At 43.3% G+C, this 18,394-nt stretch overlaps 1 protein-coding gene across 5 annotated transcripts in view; it reads right to left on the reverse strand.

Annotated features, from left to right (window-relative positions):
* The window catches only part of LIN7A (lin-7 homolog A, crumbs cell polarity complex component), a 129,735-nt gene extending 111,990 nt beyond the window's left edge, over positions 1-17,745 (reverse strand). The window contains exons 1-4 of one of the 5 annotated variants that reach the window (XM_072724457.1): positions 15,886-17,745; positions 15,562-15,724; positions 14,762-14,852; positions 13,382-13,488 (exon numbers count right to left, since the gene is read on the reverse strand). Coding sequence is in view for 3 of the 5 variants with exons in the window: in XM_072724454.1 (XP_072580555.1) it covers positions 14,762-14,843 (82 nt within the window). In the remaining 2 variants the exon portion in view is untranslated. Of the gene's footprint in view, positions 1-13,381; positions 13,493-14,761; positions 14,911-15,561; positions 15,725-15,885 lie in introns of those variants that run through there. The other 4 variants (XM_072724454.1, XM_072724456.1, XM_072724453.1 and 1 more) reach the window with 4 other exon arrangements.
* Between the last annotated feature and the right edge of the window lie 649 nt (positions 17,746-18,394).

Consider the following 18,394-nt stretch of genomic DNA (forward strand, 5'->3'; position numbering starts at 1 on the left):
AATATAATTTAATGTCATTTTACTAAAAAAAAAAACAAAAAAAACCATTCTTTTCTCATTTATTTTTCAAATATACCTATTGCTTTCTCAGTGTCAGGTTATCTCCTTATAGTTTCCATTCTTTCAAAATACATCTTAAAAATAATTATAAATATGCTGATTTTATAGACTCTCATTTTTTCTTCATCAAAATGTTTTTGTTTTTCAGACGTACCTTCTCTTGGAATTTCTGTTCCCTCTTTGGGAAATGCAGGGTTCACTCACTCACTGATTGGTTGTGAATACTGACTCGGTCCAAGGTCTAGCTCGTTCTCATGTGTTTCTAATGTTCTATTGTGAGCACATCTTTGGGAGCGATGATTTGTTCTATGAGAAACCAGTGTAGCTAGAGCTTTCTTAAGAGCGCTGTCTTTCATATACGTCCTCTAGTTTGTTCTAGCCTAGGAATCATTTTTTGTAAATTTCTTGGGGGCACATTTCCTGAACCAACCAACTCTTGTGGCATCTATTTAGAATCCAAGCTAAGTAATGAAGTTTAAGGTATGGGTATAGTGCACATCTAACACCTCCCCACCCAGTTCCTGCTTTGCCCCCAGCCATGGGGCTGATTTCTAAGTCTGGAACCACTGGACGTGTTTTTCATTTACCTCCCTCAACTTCTACCAAGATGTCATTCCAGCCTTCATTTCCCTTTTCATTTCTGGCACCTGGAGATTATGCTCTCCCACTTGCGATCTAAGCTATAGATAGTTCTTCTAATTGTTAGATTTTATCTGGGGCACATCTTGATGTTTGTAATGGGAGAGGTTCTGTGTTAGCTCAGTCTGCCATATTAGAGATTCACTCAAATTAGTCTCTAAATTGGATTTTAATTTGAAATATGAGTAACAACATAAAGACAGTCTGCCTAACCAAATAGTTGCTCAGATGTGCAAATCAGTACCGAAAATTAACTAAGCTGCAAAAATGCTTTCAAAGCCTGTCTTCCCAACTGGGAACACAATTCCGTACTCAGCTAGGTTAGTGTGAATTATGGCTCACACAGAATGAGTTAACCTGACAAAACAGTAGTAGCAAAAGGTATAGAAACTCCTCCAAGCAGAGTAGGGGAATGAGCACAGGCAAATACTCTTGGGCTTTTTTCCACAAACTTTTGCTGGGAGCTCATGGGAAAGAATGGATTAAGTGGGGGACAAGTGAAGACCCAATTAAAACAGGAAGAAGGTAAAAGAAAAAAAAAAATCTCTACCATAAAGAGGAGGGAGAAGGAGGCAGGAAACAGTCTTAGTTCCAGAATCCTATGCCAATACTATTAGAAATCCTCTATCACTAGGGAAGGGGTGGGAAACTCTCCTACTAAGACACTCCAGTGATGAAGGCGCATTTTTAGTCTGTAGACCAAAGAGAGGAGGATCACTGAGGAAGGCCCCTCCTGGGGATCAGGCACAGGGCCTTCATCCTTCCTGAGACTAGGGCTGGGCCAGGACAATAGAGAAACCCCTTTGCCCACCCCACCACCCCCCAACCAGGCTAGGATCAAGTAACAAGCAACAGCAGTCTACCCTGGGGGAAGGCAGAGAGCACGGAGAAAGAACCATCTGGGACACAGGAACACAAGAAAAATTGAAACCTCAGGGTAAAGACCCTCAGATGGTTTAATTGAAGGCAAATATAAAAAGACATGTTCTCCAGGCGCCTGGTGACTCAGTCGGTTAAGCATCTGCCTTCAGCTCGGGTCATGACCCTGAGGTCCTGGAATCGAGTGCAGCATCGAGCTCCCTGCTCAGCATGGAACCTGCTTCTCCTTCTCCCTTTGTTCCTCCCCCTGCTTGTGCTCTCTTGCATCTGCACGTGCACTCTCTCTCTCTTAAATAAATAAATTAAATATTTTTAAGAAGAAAAGTTTTCTCTATTTTTTTAATGCTCTAAAAGCAGAGGTCAGCAAGCATTTTCTGTAAAGAGTCAGACAGCAAATAGTGTGAGCTTTCCCGACCAAATGGTCTGTTCCAGCTCCTGGACTCTCAAGGCCTTTGTAGCTGGAGAACAGCCACCAACAATATGTAAATGAATGATCATGGCTGTGTTCTAATAAAACTTTACTTATGGACAGTGAGATTTCAATTTAATAGAATCTTCATCTGTCAAAATACTCTTTTGAGTTTTCTAACCCATTTAAAAACGTAAAAGACACCACCTTAGCACATAGGCTGAATTTGGCTGGGGGGACCTATAGCTCGTGACCCCTGGTTTAGTAGCAATGAATTACACGTTTCTAGCACAGGTACAACAATAGCACAAAAGATAGGAAGAAGCAATTTGAAGTACATTGTTTGAAGGACAACTGTGCTAAATTAAAGCTGTATAGTGTCAACCCTAGGGCTACAGCCACAAACAGCAGAAGGAAGACAACAGCAAGCTAAGCCAAGGCCTACATCAATAATATAGATCAGTAAAGTATTATTTGAATATAAGACAATTGATTAATTAGACCTCCTCTACATTTGGAAAGCATATAATTCACAAACAGAAGAATCTCCTCTTGGAAAATATTGCAGGGAAACTTTTAAGAAAAGAATAATTAAATGTATTTTCTTTAAAAGCTCTGAAAGTAATGGAGAACAACACAGGAGAAGAAGCTTTGAAAACTTGTTAGTACACGTAAAGCAGAGATTTTTAAACCCAGAGAGGGGAGAAAATGAAAGTGAGCAGGAAATTAGGCATACCTTAATGTGTATCTAGGTACAACAAATCTTGCCTGTGGCTAATTTGTTCTACTACTTAGGCCAGAGGATCACTCATGTGATGACTGCCACACTGTCTCACTTTATTTTTTTTTATTTTTATTTTTTTTTTAATTTTTTAATTTTTTATTTATTTTTTGTCTCAGTCACTTTAGATTGCTGTTACAAAATCCCAGACTGGGTGGCTTAAGAAACAGGCAGTTATGGCTTACAGTTCTGGAGGCTGGGAAGTTCAAGAGCAAGGTGCCAACAGACTTTTCCTTCAACTCACAGCCTGGCTTGGCAGCCTCTGCCTACTATATGCAGGGAGGGCTAAGGGCATTAATCTCAACGTGGAGCTCCACCCTCATGACCTCACTTGAATCTAATTACCTCCCAAAAGTCCAAATACTACCATGTTGGGGGTTAGGGCTTCAACATACAAGCAGGAAGGGGAGAGACACAGCCCCTGTGCCTGTCTTAATATTCTGCTATTCCACAGTCATCACTTGGATGCCAACCTAGCAATACTTGGAAGGTGTGTGTCATCAGAAATGAGTGTCTACACGATCCAGAATGCTTCATTTATCCAGAGGCATATGTCTGTCAACCTCCACTGACTCAGATGGGTCTTAGAAGCTGACGTGACGCAGAATGTCCCTTTGGGCCATCCAAATAAGTCTCTCATCATTCCTTCAGGAATGCACATGATGTTTTTCTGCCTTGTTTTATCTTCCACAATTCCTTTAGAAGAATCCTCTTTGCTAGAGAACATACCCTGTATCAGAGAAAGAAAGTGAACGAATCCTGTATCTTTAGGTTAAAATTTAGTTAAGTTGGGGGCCCAAAGGGCTAAACTTCACTTCTCTGTAGGTTTTGCTTAGGTGGAATATCTCCTCCACATTTCACGCTAGACAAGCAAGGCGTTACTTGGGGCCACGAAAATCCATCTTAAAACTGCAATGCATGCATTTTAATAATAATGGGTAAGCAGAGTGTGTTTATAATTTTCAAGACATTTGAAGCTAATTTTTAAAAAAAATTATTTATTCATGAGAGACAGAAAGAGGCAGAGGGAGAAGCAGGCTCCCTGCGGGGGAGCCTGATGTGGGACTTGATCCCAGGACCCCAGGATCACGCCCTGAGCCAAAGGCAGATGCTCAACCGCTGAGCCACCCGGGTTCCCCTAAAGCCCCCAATTTTTTTTTTCCAAATTTTGGAAGAGAAAAAGAAGTCACAATCTTCTCTTTGCACCTGAAATTTGAGTTCTGTCCCATTCCCAAATCCCTCTCACTAATCCCATTGAGAGGCAAAGACGGTAAAGAAAGGAGCTTTGGGGCACTATTATTGCCCCCTATGAGAGCCTATGAAAATCCTGGGTCTAGAAGGAAGTTTGGGCTGTGCAGTACAGATCCTGTAAGATAATCTGAATGCCACAGTCCTCATCTTCTGGTTCTTCAGCACAGCACAGGAAGGAATAGGTTATTGCTCGTACTTTCTTGTAATTCTATCTACGGGGATTCTCTCTACAGTACTAAGAAATTAATAATAAGCCCAATCATTTATTAAAAACCTGCTGTTTTACAATAATTGTGGTAGACTCTTAAAATACATCACTAGGTCAATCCTGACCAACACTGGCACACATTCCTTTTGTAAGCATTGGACAAAGTCATTTCTTTTTTGCCCAGGGCAACATGCATTCCTGCTATGCCTTCTGTCTACCTGTCTGTCTGTCTTTGGAAGACTCTGCACCCACCTCTGCATCTTTTGTCCCCTACAAGTTCAAATTCCTTAAAGGCTTGATACCGACCCTGTTATGGACCTATGTACTTGCTCTCTAGCGTCACACGGTGATTAAGCTAAAGGCCTCAGGAATCAACTAGCCTGAGCCTCCATCACTTTATTTAGCCTCTTTACACCTCAATTCCCACATCTTCAAAATACAAATAGCATCTGTCTCCAAGTCTTGTTTTGAGGACTAATCACAATGAAATAAGAAGAGATCTAAGCACAACGCCTGTCTGAATAGCAGTACGTGTAATGTAATGCAGTGTGATGTAGTGAGTGCTCAGCGTGTGAGCTACAGCTGTAAGAAATGCTTAAACTATCTTATCACAAGTTATCTGCTTAATGCCTATTTTCCCTAAACTGCAAGCTCTACCTCTAGCTCTTGACTTGACTTGGTACCAGGCACAAAGTAGACTCATTCGCTTTTCCTTGAATGGCTAAGTGAAAGAAGAATCAAAGGAATGTATCACCCTACAGAGTGAGTGTCATTATTCCTGTATTAAGAATGAAAGAAATAAAATGTGGAGAGAATCAGTAATATTTTAAGCTTCCACAGATAATAAGTGGCGGAACTGCAATTCGAATCCCCATCTATCTAAATCTGAAGCTTGAATACCTTTCATTTATTGCACTGGGAAAAAAAATGCGTGCCCTGGGGAAAAGAGGTGGGGAATAATCAATCAGTATTGAGCACTTCTATGGACCTGGCGGTGTTCTGAGCACTTGCATACGTTTTCCCAGTTCATTTTTATAGCAATCTCAAGAGGTAGAGAGATATTATTTTCAGTCTTACAGGTGGAAACTAAAATACAGAAAAGGTAGCAACAGGCCAAGTTTACAAGGAAGAGGGAGGAAGAGGTAGGATTTGAACCCAGGCATCTGGATCCAGAGCGCTTACCCCTGACTGGCATTTATATGCCTCTCCCCATTATGTGATGCTTAACAATTATGAAACACTGAAAAGGAGTAAAAAAAAAAAAAAAAGTCACCATTGGTTGCATTTTCCCCAGTCAACCACTTCTGATATTTACATACAAACAGGATAAAACAAAAACAATGAATATCTCCACAAACTCTAATCCCTGTCCTAAACTTTTATTGAATCTTAAAGTCACTCTGTAGCTTTTCCAATCTGTCACTCACCTTTTGCCTGTGAATTTCTAGTAATGCAGTAGTAGGATGCTCCTTAATTCCTGGAAGGCACCCATTTGAATTTTGTGCAGAATAAATGTAGGCAATTTTTCTCAAATAGGTATCTGTCATCTTGTGTCATCTGCTCACTTACCTAGTCTTACCCCCTTCACATTCAACATGTAGAGACCAATCAGTAATTTATTTCAGCACATTTCTGAGCACTTATTTTTCAGGCACTGTGATAAGGAATGGTTAGACAAAGATGGATGTAAATGACTTCATTTTGGTAGGGTGACAGCAGGGTAAAAGAAAAAACTCAATCTTGTGTGCTAAGTATTCCAACAGAATTATGGGGGAAAAAAGTGTTATTCAACCATCAAGAAAGAAGTGATCTGGGGAGAGTGGGTTGGTTAATGAGGTATGTATACAGGAAACTTTTGGGTTTGACCTCCAGGCATCTCCACATCTCCAAATGCATCTTGCTTCTAGAGAACACCAAAAGAAACAGTCCCTACCTCTTAGTGTAGCCCGAAGACAAGAAATATTATCTGTCTCTGCCCCTTGGGTGGGGTGGGAGTACAAAACCTTCAGGACCCAAGGAGAAAGTAATTATAATTGTTGAGTGGTTACTAGGATGACCTGTTTTAAGTACTTCACACATATTAGTTCATATAAAGCCAACATGTTATGAAGTCAAAGCTATTTTTGTCATTTGCCATTTTACAGATAAGAAAAAATAAGTAACTTTGAAAGTTGCAGAGCTAGTAAATGGAAAAGCTGGGATTCAAAACCAGGCAGGCTGACTCTGGAATGCATCTTTGCCATCTGAAACCACCCCAACTCCAGCCGAGGACTGAATCATGATGACAGGGCCTGTCTGAGGTTTTCGAGGTGGTTACGTGGAGTCTAGTGGGGCAGTACTCACTGAGCAATATGACCAAGAACAGTAAATAACCAGAGCTGGCTCCTTTTTCTGGTAAATGAATGATTGAATGAATGAATGACTGTATTCATTGCCCCTAAATTTGATCTCTGATGTTGTAACCTGCTATCAAAGCCAGGTATAATTTTAGAATATTGATATGGTTTCCTAAATCATTTGCTATTTCTCCTACTTCTGTCATCTCTACAAATCTTCTATGACTCTCATCCAAAATATCGGTAATGACGTTGAATAGGACAGAGAACCAAACTGCCTTGGAGTATTGTTTCGACCGCTAGAAATCCAAGAGTACAATCATCCACTTCACCTATTTCTACATTCCCACAAGGCTTCTATAAAAGTTATGAGGTCGTGAGTATAATATGGCCATAGCCCATACTTGAAATTTGATGAGATCTATTTTTAGTGATCTCATGTAGGCTCTGTGGGATCACCATTTTCTTTTATAAATGTCATTATCTCATTCTTCTCTTAATATCCTTAGATTTTTCTGGAACCAAGCAAAAACAAGTAGACTGAACTGCAGTTTCCTCAAACGCTTTTCTCAGCTTTTTGAAATCGAAGACATTTGTCTATCAGCAATTACTGCTCTTCTCCAATTTCCCCACAAAAGATCACTTTCAGGAGTCTCTTAACCATTTTTCCCAGTTCTCTTATTACTATTAAATAGGTTCAGCTGGGATTCGATGGTTTTCTCCCCAGTCTAAACTGGGAGCTTGACATATATTGACATTTTGTGATTCCCTTTATTCTTGCTTTTTTAGGTTAAAGATAATTCTTTGATAGCAAAACAAAAAACAAAAAAAAAAAAAAACAGATTTTATACTGAAATATCTTAACTATCACCACCTGGCCAAGTAAACAAAAACAGCAGAACTAATTGGATTCGAAATAGTCTTTCTAGGGGAAATTGCCATCAGTTCAAAGAAGAAGCTATAGTTTTCTGTTCAAGACAAATAACTGAATATAACTTCAAAATAAGTCTTAATATAATTTTTTCGAGTAGTCTTTGAGCATATTTATTTTTTATTAGACCAATCTTCAAATTCAGCTAGCACATGTTAGTAAAACTCAATCATAAAAAAACTTGTCTACCACCTAACCCAGAAGTAAATCACTGATGTAATCAATATGACTTTTAAAGTGTGTTCCCACTTGCCAACACAGTGATTTCATATTAAATCCATTTTAACTTGCTTATCAGGACTCAGCTTTATCTTTAATCCATTTGTGGTTTAAAAAAACAGAAGGGATGAGGCAGTGTAGCTTATTTGTGTGTGTGGGGGGTGCATGCGCACGCATAGGAAATCCTGCTAGACCCCTCTACACAAGTGTACGTGTAGCTACCCGCAACTTTTTTTTTTTTTTAAACCTCTTCAGTTGTATTTGGGATTAACTTGTTTGGTTCAAATAACAAGTTAAAATAGCAGGTGGGTGTGAACAATGGAAGTAGGCCATGACATCAACACCAGCGCTTCACATCCATTCTTGGCCCTGGAAAACATGCCACTTTTAGGAGTCTGCTATACATACACATACACACAGCAGCAAAGTGATCAAATTAGGTAGCCCCCTGTCTCATATTATTATAGGTTGGAAGGCTCTTTTTTTTTAAGTGCTGAAAATGTGTCCATGATAGGTAGTCCAGCTAAGTCAATTTCATTCAATCAACAAATATTAAGAGCGTGCCAACTGTGTGCCAGACAATGCACTGAGCTCTACACAAACAAGTCCAGCCCTCTGATCTGATGAAGGCTGTAACCTAACAGACTAAACGAATTCTCTCCAAGAGGAATTGGCTTGGCACCTAATGACAGCACCCTTAATACCCAGTATAAATCTCCCCATCTGATACTACTCAATGTTTCCTTTTCCTTACAAGCCCTGGTTAGGCCCTAGTTGTGATCCCTGAGGAAGCACTCCAAAAGCAAAAATATTAATTTCATAAATGACAAGGGCACACCAAATACATCTCAGGGCTTGAATGGCTAGCATACCAATCTAGAAAGTATACATTAGATTTATTTTTCTTTTTCTGGAAGCTCTATCATTAATTTCTTGATTTCTTTTCCATTTTAAAACTGTACATAAAACTCCCACTGAAGGCAAAATACTTTTTTGATAATCAAAAGTTTTCTAAAATTTGGGTCTTTCACTGTGCAACTTTTCATTATCAAAGAAAAAGAAACGATGGATATGTCATAATTCTGGCTCCTAGAAAATGTTCTGTAATATATAGTGCAGAATAAAAGACTCAAATATTGATTTGTCAGGAAAAAAGTTCAATAAAAATATATATTTTTTAAGGTGCAGTGAATTTCACAGAAAACATGAGAAATCAAGCCAGCACTTAATGTTTGAGTACGAAAACATATCCGGCTGCCGACGTGAGAACGTTTTAGGACAAAAGCCATAAGACATGGTCAACCCCTCTTCTCTTTCCTCCCCCATCATGACCATCAGAGCATACATGTGTGAAACAATAGAAGAACTAACTTAATTTTTGTTTTCCTTCTTCCTCAATCACTACTCACGTTAAAAATAGCAAAGATAAAAAGGAGGGGCAAGCCCCTTTGGACTTTGAGCAAAAGCAATTTTCAGGCAAATACAGATTTTATAAAAACTGGTGAATACAGTTGATTAAAAAGCTATATGCTGCCCAAGGCTTGAATTCGGAGATACATAAAGTAATAAGTTCTGCATGCCTTGAAAAGTGAAAAGAGAAGAAAGAAAAAATTTAATGTAGCACAAATTCCATGAAAAGTGTGGCACCCATGGGATTTTCATTTGCATTCAATTTTGTGCTCATGTGTCTTTTTTTTCATAAACTTGAAATCCACAAATGAAAGCTCTTGGTTCTATGTTAGAATTTTTAAAGGACTAAAAGTTTTATTTTTAAAAAAGAGAAAACACAGTAAGATTTGTTTAATCAATATCTTGGATTATGACTCTTCTTAGAAATCAAGATTTCCATTTATACTTTTGAGACTTATCCAAGTTGCTTTTAACTCACAGAAAAGTTAGATGACTGATACCAATGTTTTATTTTATATAGGCACCTGATACAGATTGTAAATTATTGATCATGCCATCAATAAAGTCTCAAATGTTTAAAATGATACAATTTCAATTGCTCCCAGAAACTGTTTTATTTATCCATATTTCTCCAACACCTGGTTTTGTATTATTTGCTTATAAGCAAAACAAATTGTTTTTTAAAGGCAATTCTGATGAAAGAGGAGGGAAGCACAGAGAAGTGAAATTTTGGGGCAGCCCCGGTGGCACAGCAGTTTAGCACCGCCTGCAGCCTAGGGCGTGATCCTGGAGACCCTGGATCAAGTCCCAGGTCAGGCTCTCTGCATGGAGCCTGCTTCTCCCTCTGCCTGTGTCTCTGCCCCCCTCTCTCTCTGTCTCTATGAATAAATAAATAAATAAATAAATAAATAAATAATAATCTTAAAAAAAATGAAGCTTTAAGAAAAAAAGAGAAGTGATATTTTGAAGAATTCTGTTGTATTATCTTTTCTGACCTTGAGACATGAAGTGAAGGAGATTTGGAGCTACCGTATTTAAGAAAGTGCCTAAATCCATGAAGCCTTGATTGTAGTGATGTATTCCTATGTCCTTTGTTATGAAAGTGTTAAGTATCATGGATTGCATCTTGCTTTGTTCTTTTGAGTTTGGCTGAAGGTCTTTCCTAGTTTTAAAGATTATAATCGGGGCAAACTAACCTCTGGTGTAGGGAAGAATTACTATAAACATTTTAAATTCTGGCAGAGAAGAGTCCACACTAATCTCTTTATCAGTCTCTTTGCCACAAGGGTAAATCACAGGTACTACTTTCTACATCAGTGTCTAATATAAAATATTAGACTAAAAATGATTGTATCTCATATTATGACCACTTGGGTTCAACATGTAGATTTATGCATAGTGACACGTAAATTACAGTGCTCAGTACGGCTTTGAAAATCTAATTATATGATATTTTAGCCTAGCAATAAGAAGCGAAAAGCTGATCTATAGATTTTCTTGATATACTTAAAACCAAATTTCTACCCTAGGATGCATACTTGGAGTGTTGCTACTTCTTGGTAATTTTTCTTTTCAATCATTTGTTTGGTTATAGATGTACTAGCGGGACGGTAGCCAAAGTGCAGACATACAGGTTGCTTTTATGTGTATTCTTCCCTTTATCCAGAATGCTGTTCCTAAAAACTCTATTAATACATCAGAAGTCAGTTTAAATTTTGCTTTCCTCACGGAGCTTTCCTTGACCAACACAATCTAAGTAGGTCCTTCCCCATTATTCTCCATCCTTACGTTATTTTTATTGTCTTCATTGTACTTCGTACTTTCCACCAATCTAAAATCCTAACCATAAATTGCATCATCTGGTACCCAGCCACCACCTTCACACATTCACTTTCCACCACACTTCCCTAGGTTCCCATTTTCACGTTGACTTCCTCGATGTTCCCAGGATGCACTACTAGAGTGCATCCCCACCACCCCCACCACCCCCACCCTGTCATGGTATCTGCAAAGTTTGCTTCCTCATTTCCTTCGGATCTTTTCTCAAATGTCATCAATTCAGGAGAGAGGGCCTTTCTTGACTATCACATCAACAACAGCAGGCCTTGCCACTCTCCTTGATCCAGGCTTACTTTTTCTCACGGGCACTTACAATTGCATGGGTATGTGATCCGTGTCTCACTCATTAGCATGTAAACTCCATTAGACTTTATCTGTTTTGTTCATTAGCTACAAAGCTGAAGATAGTGCTTTCCATAAGGCTGCCACTCGATACTTATTTGTTGAATTAATTAATCAATCTCTTACTTGTTATCTGTTTCCCCCACTACACTGTTAAGGACCAGAAAAGCAGAAACTTTCTTAGGAGATTTTATTCTTTTTAGAGATTTTATCCATTTATTCATGAGAAGCAGAGACATAGGCAGAGGGAGAAGCAGGCTCCCCACGGAGAGCCTGATGCAGGACTTGATCCCAGGACCAGAGGATCATGACCTGAGCCAGAGGCAGATGCTCAGCCACTGAGCCACTCAGGTGACCCTGTTTCTTACGTTTACATATTAAATATTATAGATACAGCACAGAAACAGTATATACAGTATATAAGATGTGTGTGTGTATATATATATATATATATGCACACTCAATGAATATTTGTTGAATGAGTGAATTTTTTGTGTATATGTGTGTCTTAATGTGCATGTGTCTTAATGTCTCTCCCGCCACGGGCTCTAATTGCCACAGAGACTGGAATTATGTCTGTTTAGTTCACCACTGTATTATCCAATTAACCCTTCCATAGTTGGGTCTGGCTTATACCAGGCACTCAGTGAGTAAGTGAAGAATCCAAAGGACTGGGGACCAGAGTAAACAGGAGCCCCCTCCAACCATAGCCATCCTGAGGCCCACACAGGGTCAGTATGAGGTCTTACTGGCAGATGGAAAAGAGTTTGGAATCTACACAACCCGGTGAAAACCTTAAGTCCCTTGGTTCATCCTTTCAGGGCTCAGGCTGATCCTGGTAAAGACTTGCTTCCCAAACAAGATCCAAGAAGCTAGTGCAGACTTCTGAGCTGCTTACTCTTCCACAACATCTTCTGAATTCTGAGAGGAGTAAATCTTAATTTCAATCCACATGTTTGATTTCTTTGCCTAAAACCCTCACCCTGAAGATTCCAGATAAATCAGTTTATGGTGCCAAAGGGCCTCAAACAAGAAGATTTAAATTTTAGCATAAAATCTCCCACTAACTACTAGAGTAACCTTGAAAAGACTTCTTGCTTCTTCAATGTTTTTCACTTGAAAAGAAAGACGCTAGGAAGAAAAAAAATCAAATTATGGATTTATGCGTTCAAGTTTGCTGAGATGCCTTTGGGAGGCTTTTTCCAGCATCATCTTTCCTTCCCCTTTGCCTACCTGCCCCAGCCCCTCTTGGCTATTAATCATCACAGCTTCGGTGAGCTGTGGTTACTGATGGGAATCTGTCAAGTACACGGGGGAAATGAAAGGTTAAGAACCACTGGCCTGTGTTCTTCCTGCCATCTTTCCCAGGGCCAACACGTCATGAGTCTATGAACTGTATCTCAGCTTCACTACTAAACCCCTACCTTTTAACATTGCTTAAGTTACTGCAGTCCTTAGTTCACGTTAATTTTTTATCTTCTACTGTGAGTCAGGAAGTATAGCACGTACTGAGACTAGGAAAGTAAAATTAGAAATGGTCTCTTCCGTCCAGGAGCACCATTCAATAAGGAGACAGAGGCAACAGCATGTGAGAAATGCTTTGATGGGGTCAAATCAGTGGGTGACCTCTGAGCACATCAAAAGGCACCAAAACAACCAGGGAGAAAGACTAATCTGGAAAACCTGCCAGCAGATGATCAGAAACTGACTTCTAATTTCACCTAGTTGAATTATAGACTGTTAAAGCTGCCCAGTGTCAGAAGCATCTACTCCAAATTTCTCACGGAGCACAGAGGAAAGCTGGTGCCCAAGGATGCTAATCCAGCCATCCATCCGGGGTGAGCATCACAGTTCTACCCAGATAGGACCCAGATAAGTGTTGGTGAGCTGCCTTTTTAGACAGATTTTTTTTTTTTTTTTTGGTAGGAACAGTTTTCAGAACCTTTTCTTTCACTGGTTTAAATGATGCCATCAACTCATTAATCACATTTTAATAAGGTAGAGGGGAAAATATGTATATGCATTGACTTCATGTACAGCAACGATGCCAATAACTCATCATCCATCAATCACAGACCTTGCAGCTAGCTGCTGGTTCATTTATTCAGTTGCATCCAGTCTCATTCTGCCTCTTGAGCTACTTATTACGGGAACCCAATCACACTGGGAAAGGACAGGTACAGTCTGGCTGCAAACAAGAACAAAGTTTAAGGGCAGATCTAGGTCCGACTGTGCTTCCTCTGCACCACCCAGTCAGGAAATCTAAGGTCTGAGGCAGAAACCCAAAGTGCAAAACGTTTTTAGTAGTCCTGATACATCAGCTTGCTCAGGGAAGGCAATTTTCTTGGGAGTTTGTTTTTTTCTTTTCTTTTTTTTTTTCTTTCTCCCAGTGTAGTCGTTTTACTGGGGATATATATGTACAAGCTGATTCAGTCAATGGGGCAATATAAGAGCTCGTTACGTTAAAGCAGAAATTCGTGGGAAATCCATAATTCCTAATAGCTTGCCATCTGTTTGGGTCGTGGCGGCAATGGATTTACGCTGCTGTAGGGTCGGTGACGATCCCGGGCTGGAATCCTGGGTTGCACAGTGGGTTTCTGAGCTCTGTAACCACCGCTCTTAATTTGCAGGCTTGCACATCAGCATTCGGCAGCAATCAACTACTACCTTTCTTTTTCTTTGTTTCTTTTTTCCTTTTTTTTTTTTAGATTCTGCACTCTCACCCCCCCAAGGAAGGTGGCTGCGGGCTCCGTGCGGAATCTGCTCGGGCGCCTTGCAGTCCGGCGGCCCGGCCAGTGCGGGGCCCGCGGAGCGCGCCGGAGGCCGGGCTGCAGCTGCGGGATGCGCTCCCGCCCCGCGCCCCGCGCCCCCCGCGCCCCCGGAGCCCCCGGAGCCCCCCAGCGCTGCGCTCCCCGCGTCGGGCGGCGGCCTCGGGGAGGGGGCGGCGGGCGGCGCAGCGCCCCGGGGACCCCAGCCTCCGCCACGAGTTGCGCCGCAAGCCCGCCTTCCGCGGCCCCGGGGCTGGGGGACGGCGAGGCCGGGGCGCCGGGCAGGGGGCTCCCGGGACAGCCGCTCCCCGCCGCCGCCGCCCGGACCCCCGCGGGCGCCCCCCCCGCCCCGGCCCCGCCGCGCGGACAAACTTGCTCCCGCCCGCGCCCCCGGGCCGCCGCCGGCTCCCCCCGAGCCGCGGTCTCCGGGCCCCCCCCCGGGAGCCTGCGCCGCCCCGACAAGCCGGCGCCCCGGGGGTACGGGGGGCACGGAGGGCGCGGGGGGCGCGGGGGGCACGGAGGGCGCGGGGGCGCGGGGGTCACGGGGGCGCGGGGGGCGCGGAAGGGGGCAGTGTCCTGCCCTGCGCGCCCGCCCCCGCCGCCCCTGCCCGAGCGCGCCCGGCCGCCGCGGGGTGCGGGGTGCGGGGTGCGGGGCGCGGGGCGCGGAGCGCGGGGCGCCGCCGCCTTACCTCTGTCCAGGGTGAGCGGCTGGACCACTGTCAGTGTCGCCATGTCTGCCGCGGGAGCCGAAGCGACGCTCCGCTTCAGCATCAGCCGCCGCTGGTAGTGAGAAAAAGAGGAGGAGACTGGGGCGGGGGCGGGGGCGGGGGCGGGGGCGCCGCGGGGGCGGGGCGGGGCGGGGAGGCGCGGGGGGGGGGGGGGCCGGCGGGGGCGGCGGCGCAGGTAGCGGAGCGCGGAGGGCGGCTCGCGGCTCGCCGGCAACTTCACTCCGCCGCCCGCGCGGCCGCCGAGCGCGAACCGGGCAGCCCGCGGGCCGCCCCCTGCAACTTCGCACGCAGATGAAATGGGCGGGGAGTGCGTGCGCCTCCCGGGAGGGGCGGGGGAGGGGGACGCAAGAGGGGGGCGCGGGAGGGGGCGGGGGATGGAGTGCGGGGGGGCACGGGGGGACACGGGAGCGGGTCGGGGATGGGAGGCTGGGGGATGGGGCGGGAGGGGGGCGCACGGGAGGGGGCACAGGGGATGGGGCGCGGGGGGCGGGATGGGGCGTGAGGGGGACAGGGAATGGGGCACAGGAGGGGAGGCACGGGAGAGGGGCGGGGGATGGGGCGCAGGGGGGGGACCAGAGGGGGGGCACGGGAGGGGTTGCGGGGGGAGGGGGCGGGGGCACGGGGGGGGAGGCGTGGGGGGTGAGCGGAGGGATGGGGCACGGGGGAGGTGGGGGGATGCAGGGGGGAGGCACGGGGTGGGGGGGAGGAGGATGGATTTTTTTTTTCCAGATTAGGAGCAATTGTCCAGCCAGGAAGCCTACCCCTTAGAACGTGCTTCTGGCCCAGAAATGCTGGGGTTCGGTGAACAGCGGCTGCTGCCTCGTGTTCGAGTTCCCTTGGAACGCCGGGCCCTAACGGTGTCCAGGGGAACTGACTCCGGGCTCCATCACTCCAGGAGGGGGTTGCCGGGGGGACCTAACGGAACTTAAGCACAAACTTCTTAAAAATGGTTTTAAATTAAACCACAGAGAGAGAGAGAGAGAGAGAGAGATTTGTGTCCCTCAGTGTGAAAAATACGTGGGCAGCCCTTTTTCGGGTTGATCCGCACCCGGGGTTACTAGAGTGGCCACTGATGATTGACTAACCTGCGTGACAGGCGGGAAGCCGGGAGCGCTGCTTGCCTTCCTGGCCACGGGCCGACTGGGAGCTGGGGACAGGCCCTGCCTTCATGCAGCCTGTGGTCCTGTGGGACATGATGTCGTTAAAAGGGTCGTTGAAGAGTCGGTTGGTCAGGCGTCAGTGACTAGAACCTTCAAATGCTGCCTGTGACCCCTTCACCCCATCTGATGGCTTTCACTCTGCTGCCATTGTAGGGACTTTCATTCCCTGTTCAAGAAAATAAGAAGCACATAGAAATCTTAGAGAAGCAGAATGGTGATGCCTGTGGGTTCAGGAGTGGAAATGGCAAAGCTGCCTCCAGCCCCTTCCCCGTGACAAAGCAAAATGGTTTTGCCTAGCAATGCACCCTTGAAGGCAGACACGATTTTATAGCAAAATATTGGCATATCATCTATTTCATTGTCTTCCGGATACAATATGGGTGGTTTCTGAAGATCTTTTCCATCCCATGTTTTACATTTGGAAAAAAAAAAAAAAGATTTCTCCCAATGATTTGAGCAACTCAAAGATGACTGTCCATACACCACATAGATCCTAAAGACCTACTTAAAATAGTAGTTCAACATGCCTGTATTTCATTTGGTTTTTAAGAAAGAACTCTGATCTTGAAATTCAAGTCTTAGCTGTGTGCTCTTCAGAAATCACAGGATCTCTCACCGATCCCCTTTACTCATCTGTCAAACAAAGGAATTAATAACCTTCAATTTCACTGAGATTCTGTAAAATGAAGAACTAATTCTACCCTACAATCTGAGTTTTGTGAGGGCCTGATGATATTGTGCATGTGAACTGCTTTGAAAACAGGAAAGTATGTACGCGCTTACTCACACCAGAAACCTACACCCCACCTGAACCAGGTGGCAAGCAGTGTGCTAGGTGCTTGGCCCACAAAGATTAGAGACATGGCCCTTTCCCTGGACAATGGCCCAGTCCAGGTCGGGAGACAAGAAATGAGCAAGCAAGCTGTGAGAATTCCATGCAGTAAGTGCTCTAAGCAGCATGGAAAGGACAGGAGGAAGCAAGCTTCTGGCTGATGATCATCATTCTCATCCCCTAAACCAAACAACAGAAAAAAAGTTACACTGTGCGTAATAAACAGCAGAGTCTGTTCCCTGGATTTGCACGAAATATCAAACCTCATTCAATAATTGAGGATGAAAGGAACACACAAATCCGCTGGTCACTAATGTAGTCCTTTTAACAATCTACTTTATTATGAATATGTATTTGAGCAGCTTGATTCATAAGTCTAAAAGCCATAAGTGTACGTATTTCAGCACAAATCCTAGGTTGTGAGGTCTAGGAAATTGGGCTTTTTGTCGTTTTGTTTTCTGATGTATCCCCAGTACCAAACATTTTATAGCATGCTTCTAGACTTGTACTTTGAGCTCCCCAATTGAAAATTTGCTCTTTCATAATCTCTCCATGTTGACTCTGTAGAGTTTTGGTAAGGATTAAAAGAAAAAGTAAAAGAAGGCACAAATCACCATATATTCATTAGTTTTTGTTTCTAGTAGGGGCAAGTTCAATGCCTTTAGCTTAGGTCTATACAGGTGTAGAAAATCAATAATGAACACTGTGTATCTGTTAGAATTTGGGTTTTTTTTGTGGAAGATGAATAACTCTCTCCGATAGTATTTGTGAGTCTCTACTTCAGACATGCAGAGACATAAGAAAAGTTCCTTACCCTCTTCTTTTGCTTCAGGAGATGTGATCCTACTTAGGTCTCATGAATAATTGCCTGGACCACTACTTTACTAACCATAGTATTCCATCGAGGTCAATGTATTTGATCTATTTGTATGTGTTTTGCTCTGTTGATTGTGTATTAATGAAGGAATTGTTAAGAAACACCTGTAATTATACTTGTAGCTGTTTGGATACATGAACACTGCCCTTTTTTCACTAAATGATCTATAGTAGTTTAGTTCAGTGGTGACTATATTTTCAATGGATTTCATTCACTCAATATATACTTATTGAGCACTTGATATATGCTAGGCTTGGTGCTAGGTTGGTCTGTCTCCTCTTTGTAGCCCAGAAGAGCAGATATTGGTATCCCATTTTATAGATAAGTAAACTGAGGCTTATAAACGTTAAGCAACTTGCTTAGGGGTAGAAGCACTCAGGTTCAAGAGCCCCTGTGCTTTCTTCTAAGAAATACTACACTTCATTTTCTATTACTGAAGATTTAGGGATTCCAGCGTTTTATATATCTATTTATCTTCTCTCTCTCTCTCTCTCTCTCTCTCTCTCTCTCTCATTATGCTTGACTTATCATCAAAGAGAGGTATGCATAAAGGGAATTTGGGTCAAAGGAGAAAAGAATTACAATACTGGATCCATCCTGTAGCCATATAGGTTAATATTAAAATGACTACCTACTTTGAAATACAAAATCTGTTCTTGCTAAAAATTTCATTCAAAGCTACGTTAAGGTCTGTTTCACTTAATTGAATCTTTTTGAATTATATG

The sequence above is a fragment of the Vulpes vulpes genome, chromosome 10, assembly GCF_048418805.1.
Source record: "Vulpes vulpes isolate BD-2025 chromosome 10, VulVul3, whole genome shotgun sequence".
Classification (NCBI taxonomy): domain Eukaryota; kingdom Metazoa; phylum Chordata; class Mammalia; order Carnivora; family Canidae; genus Vulpes; species Vulpes vulpes.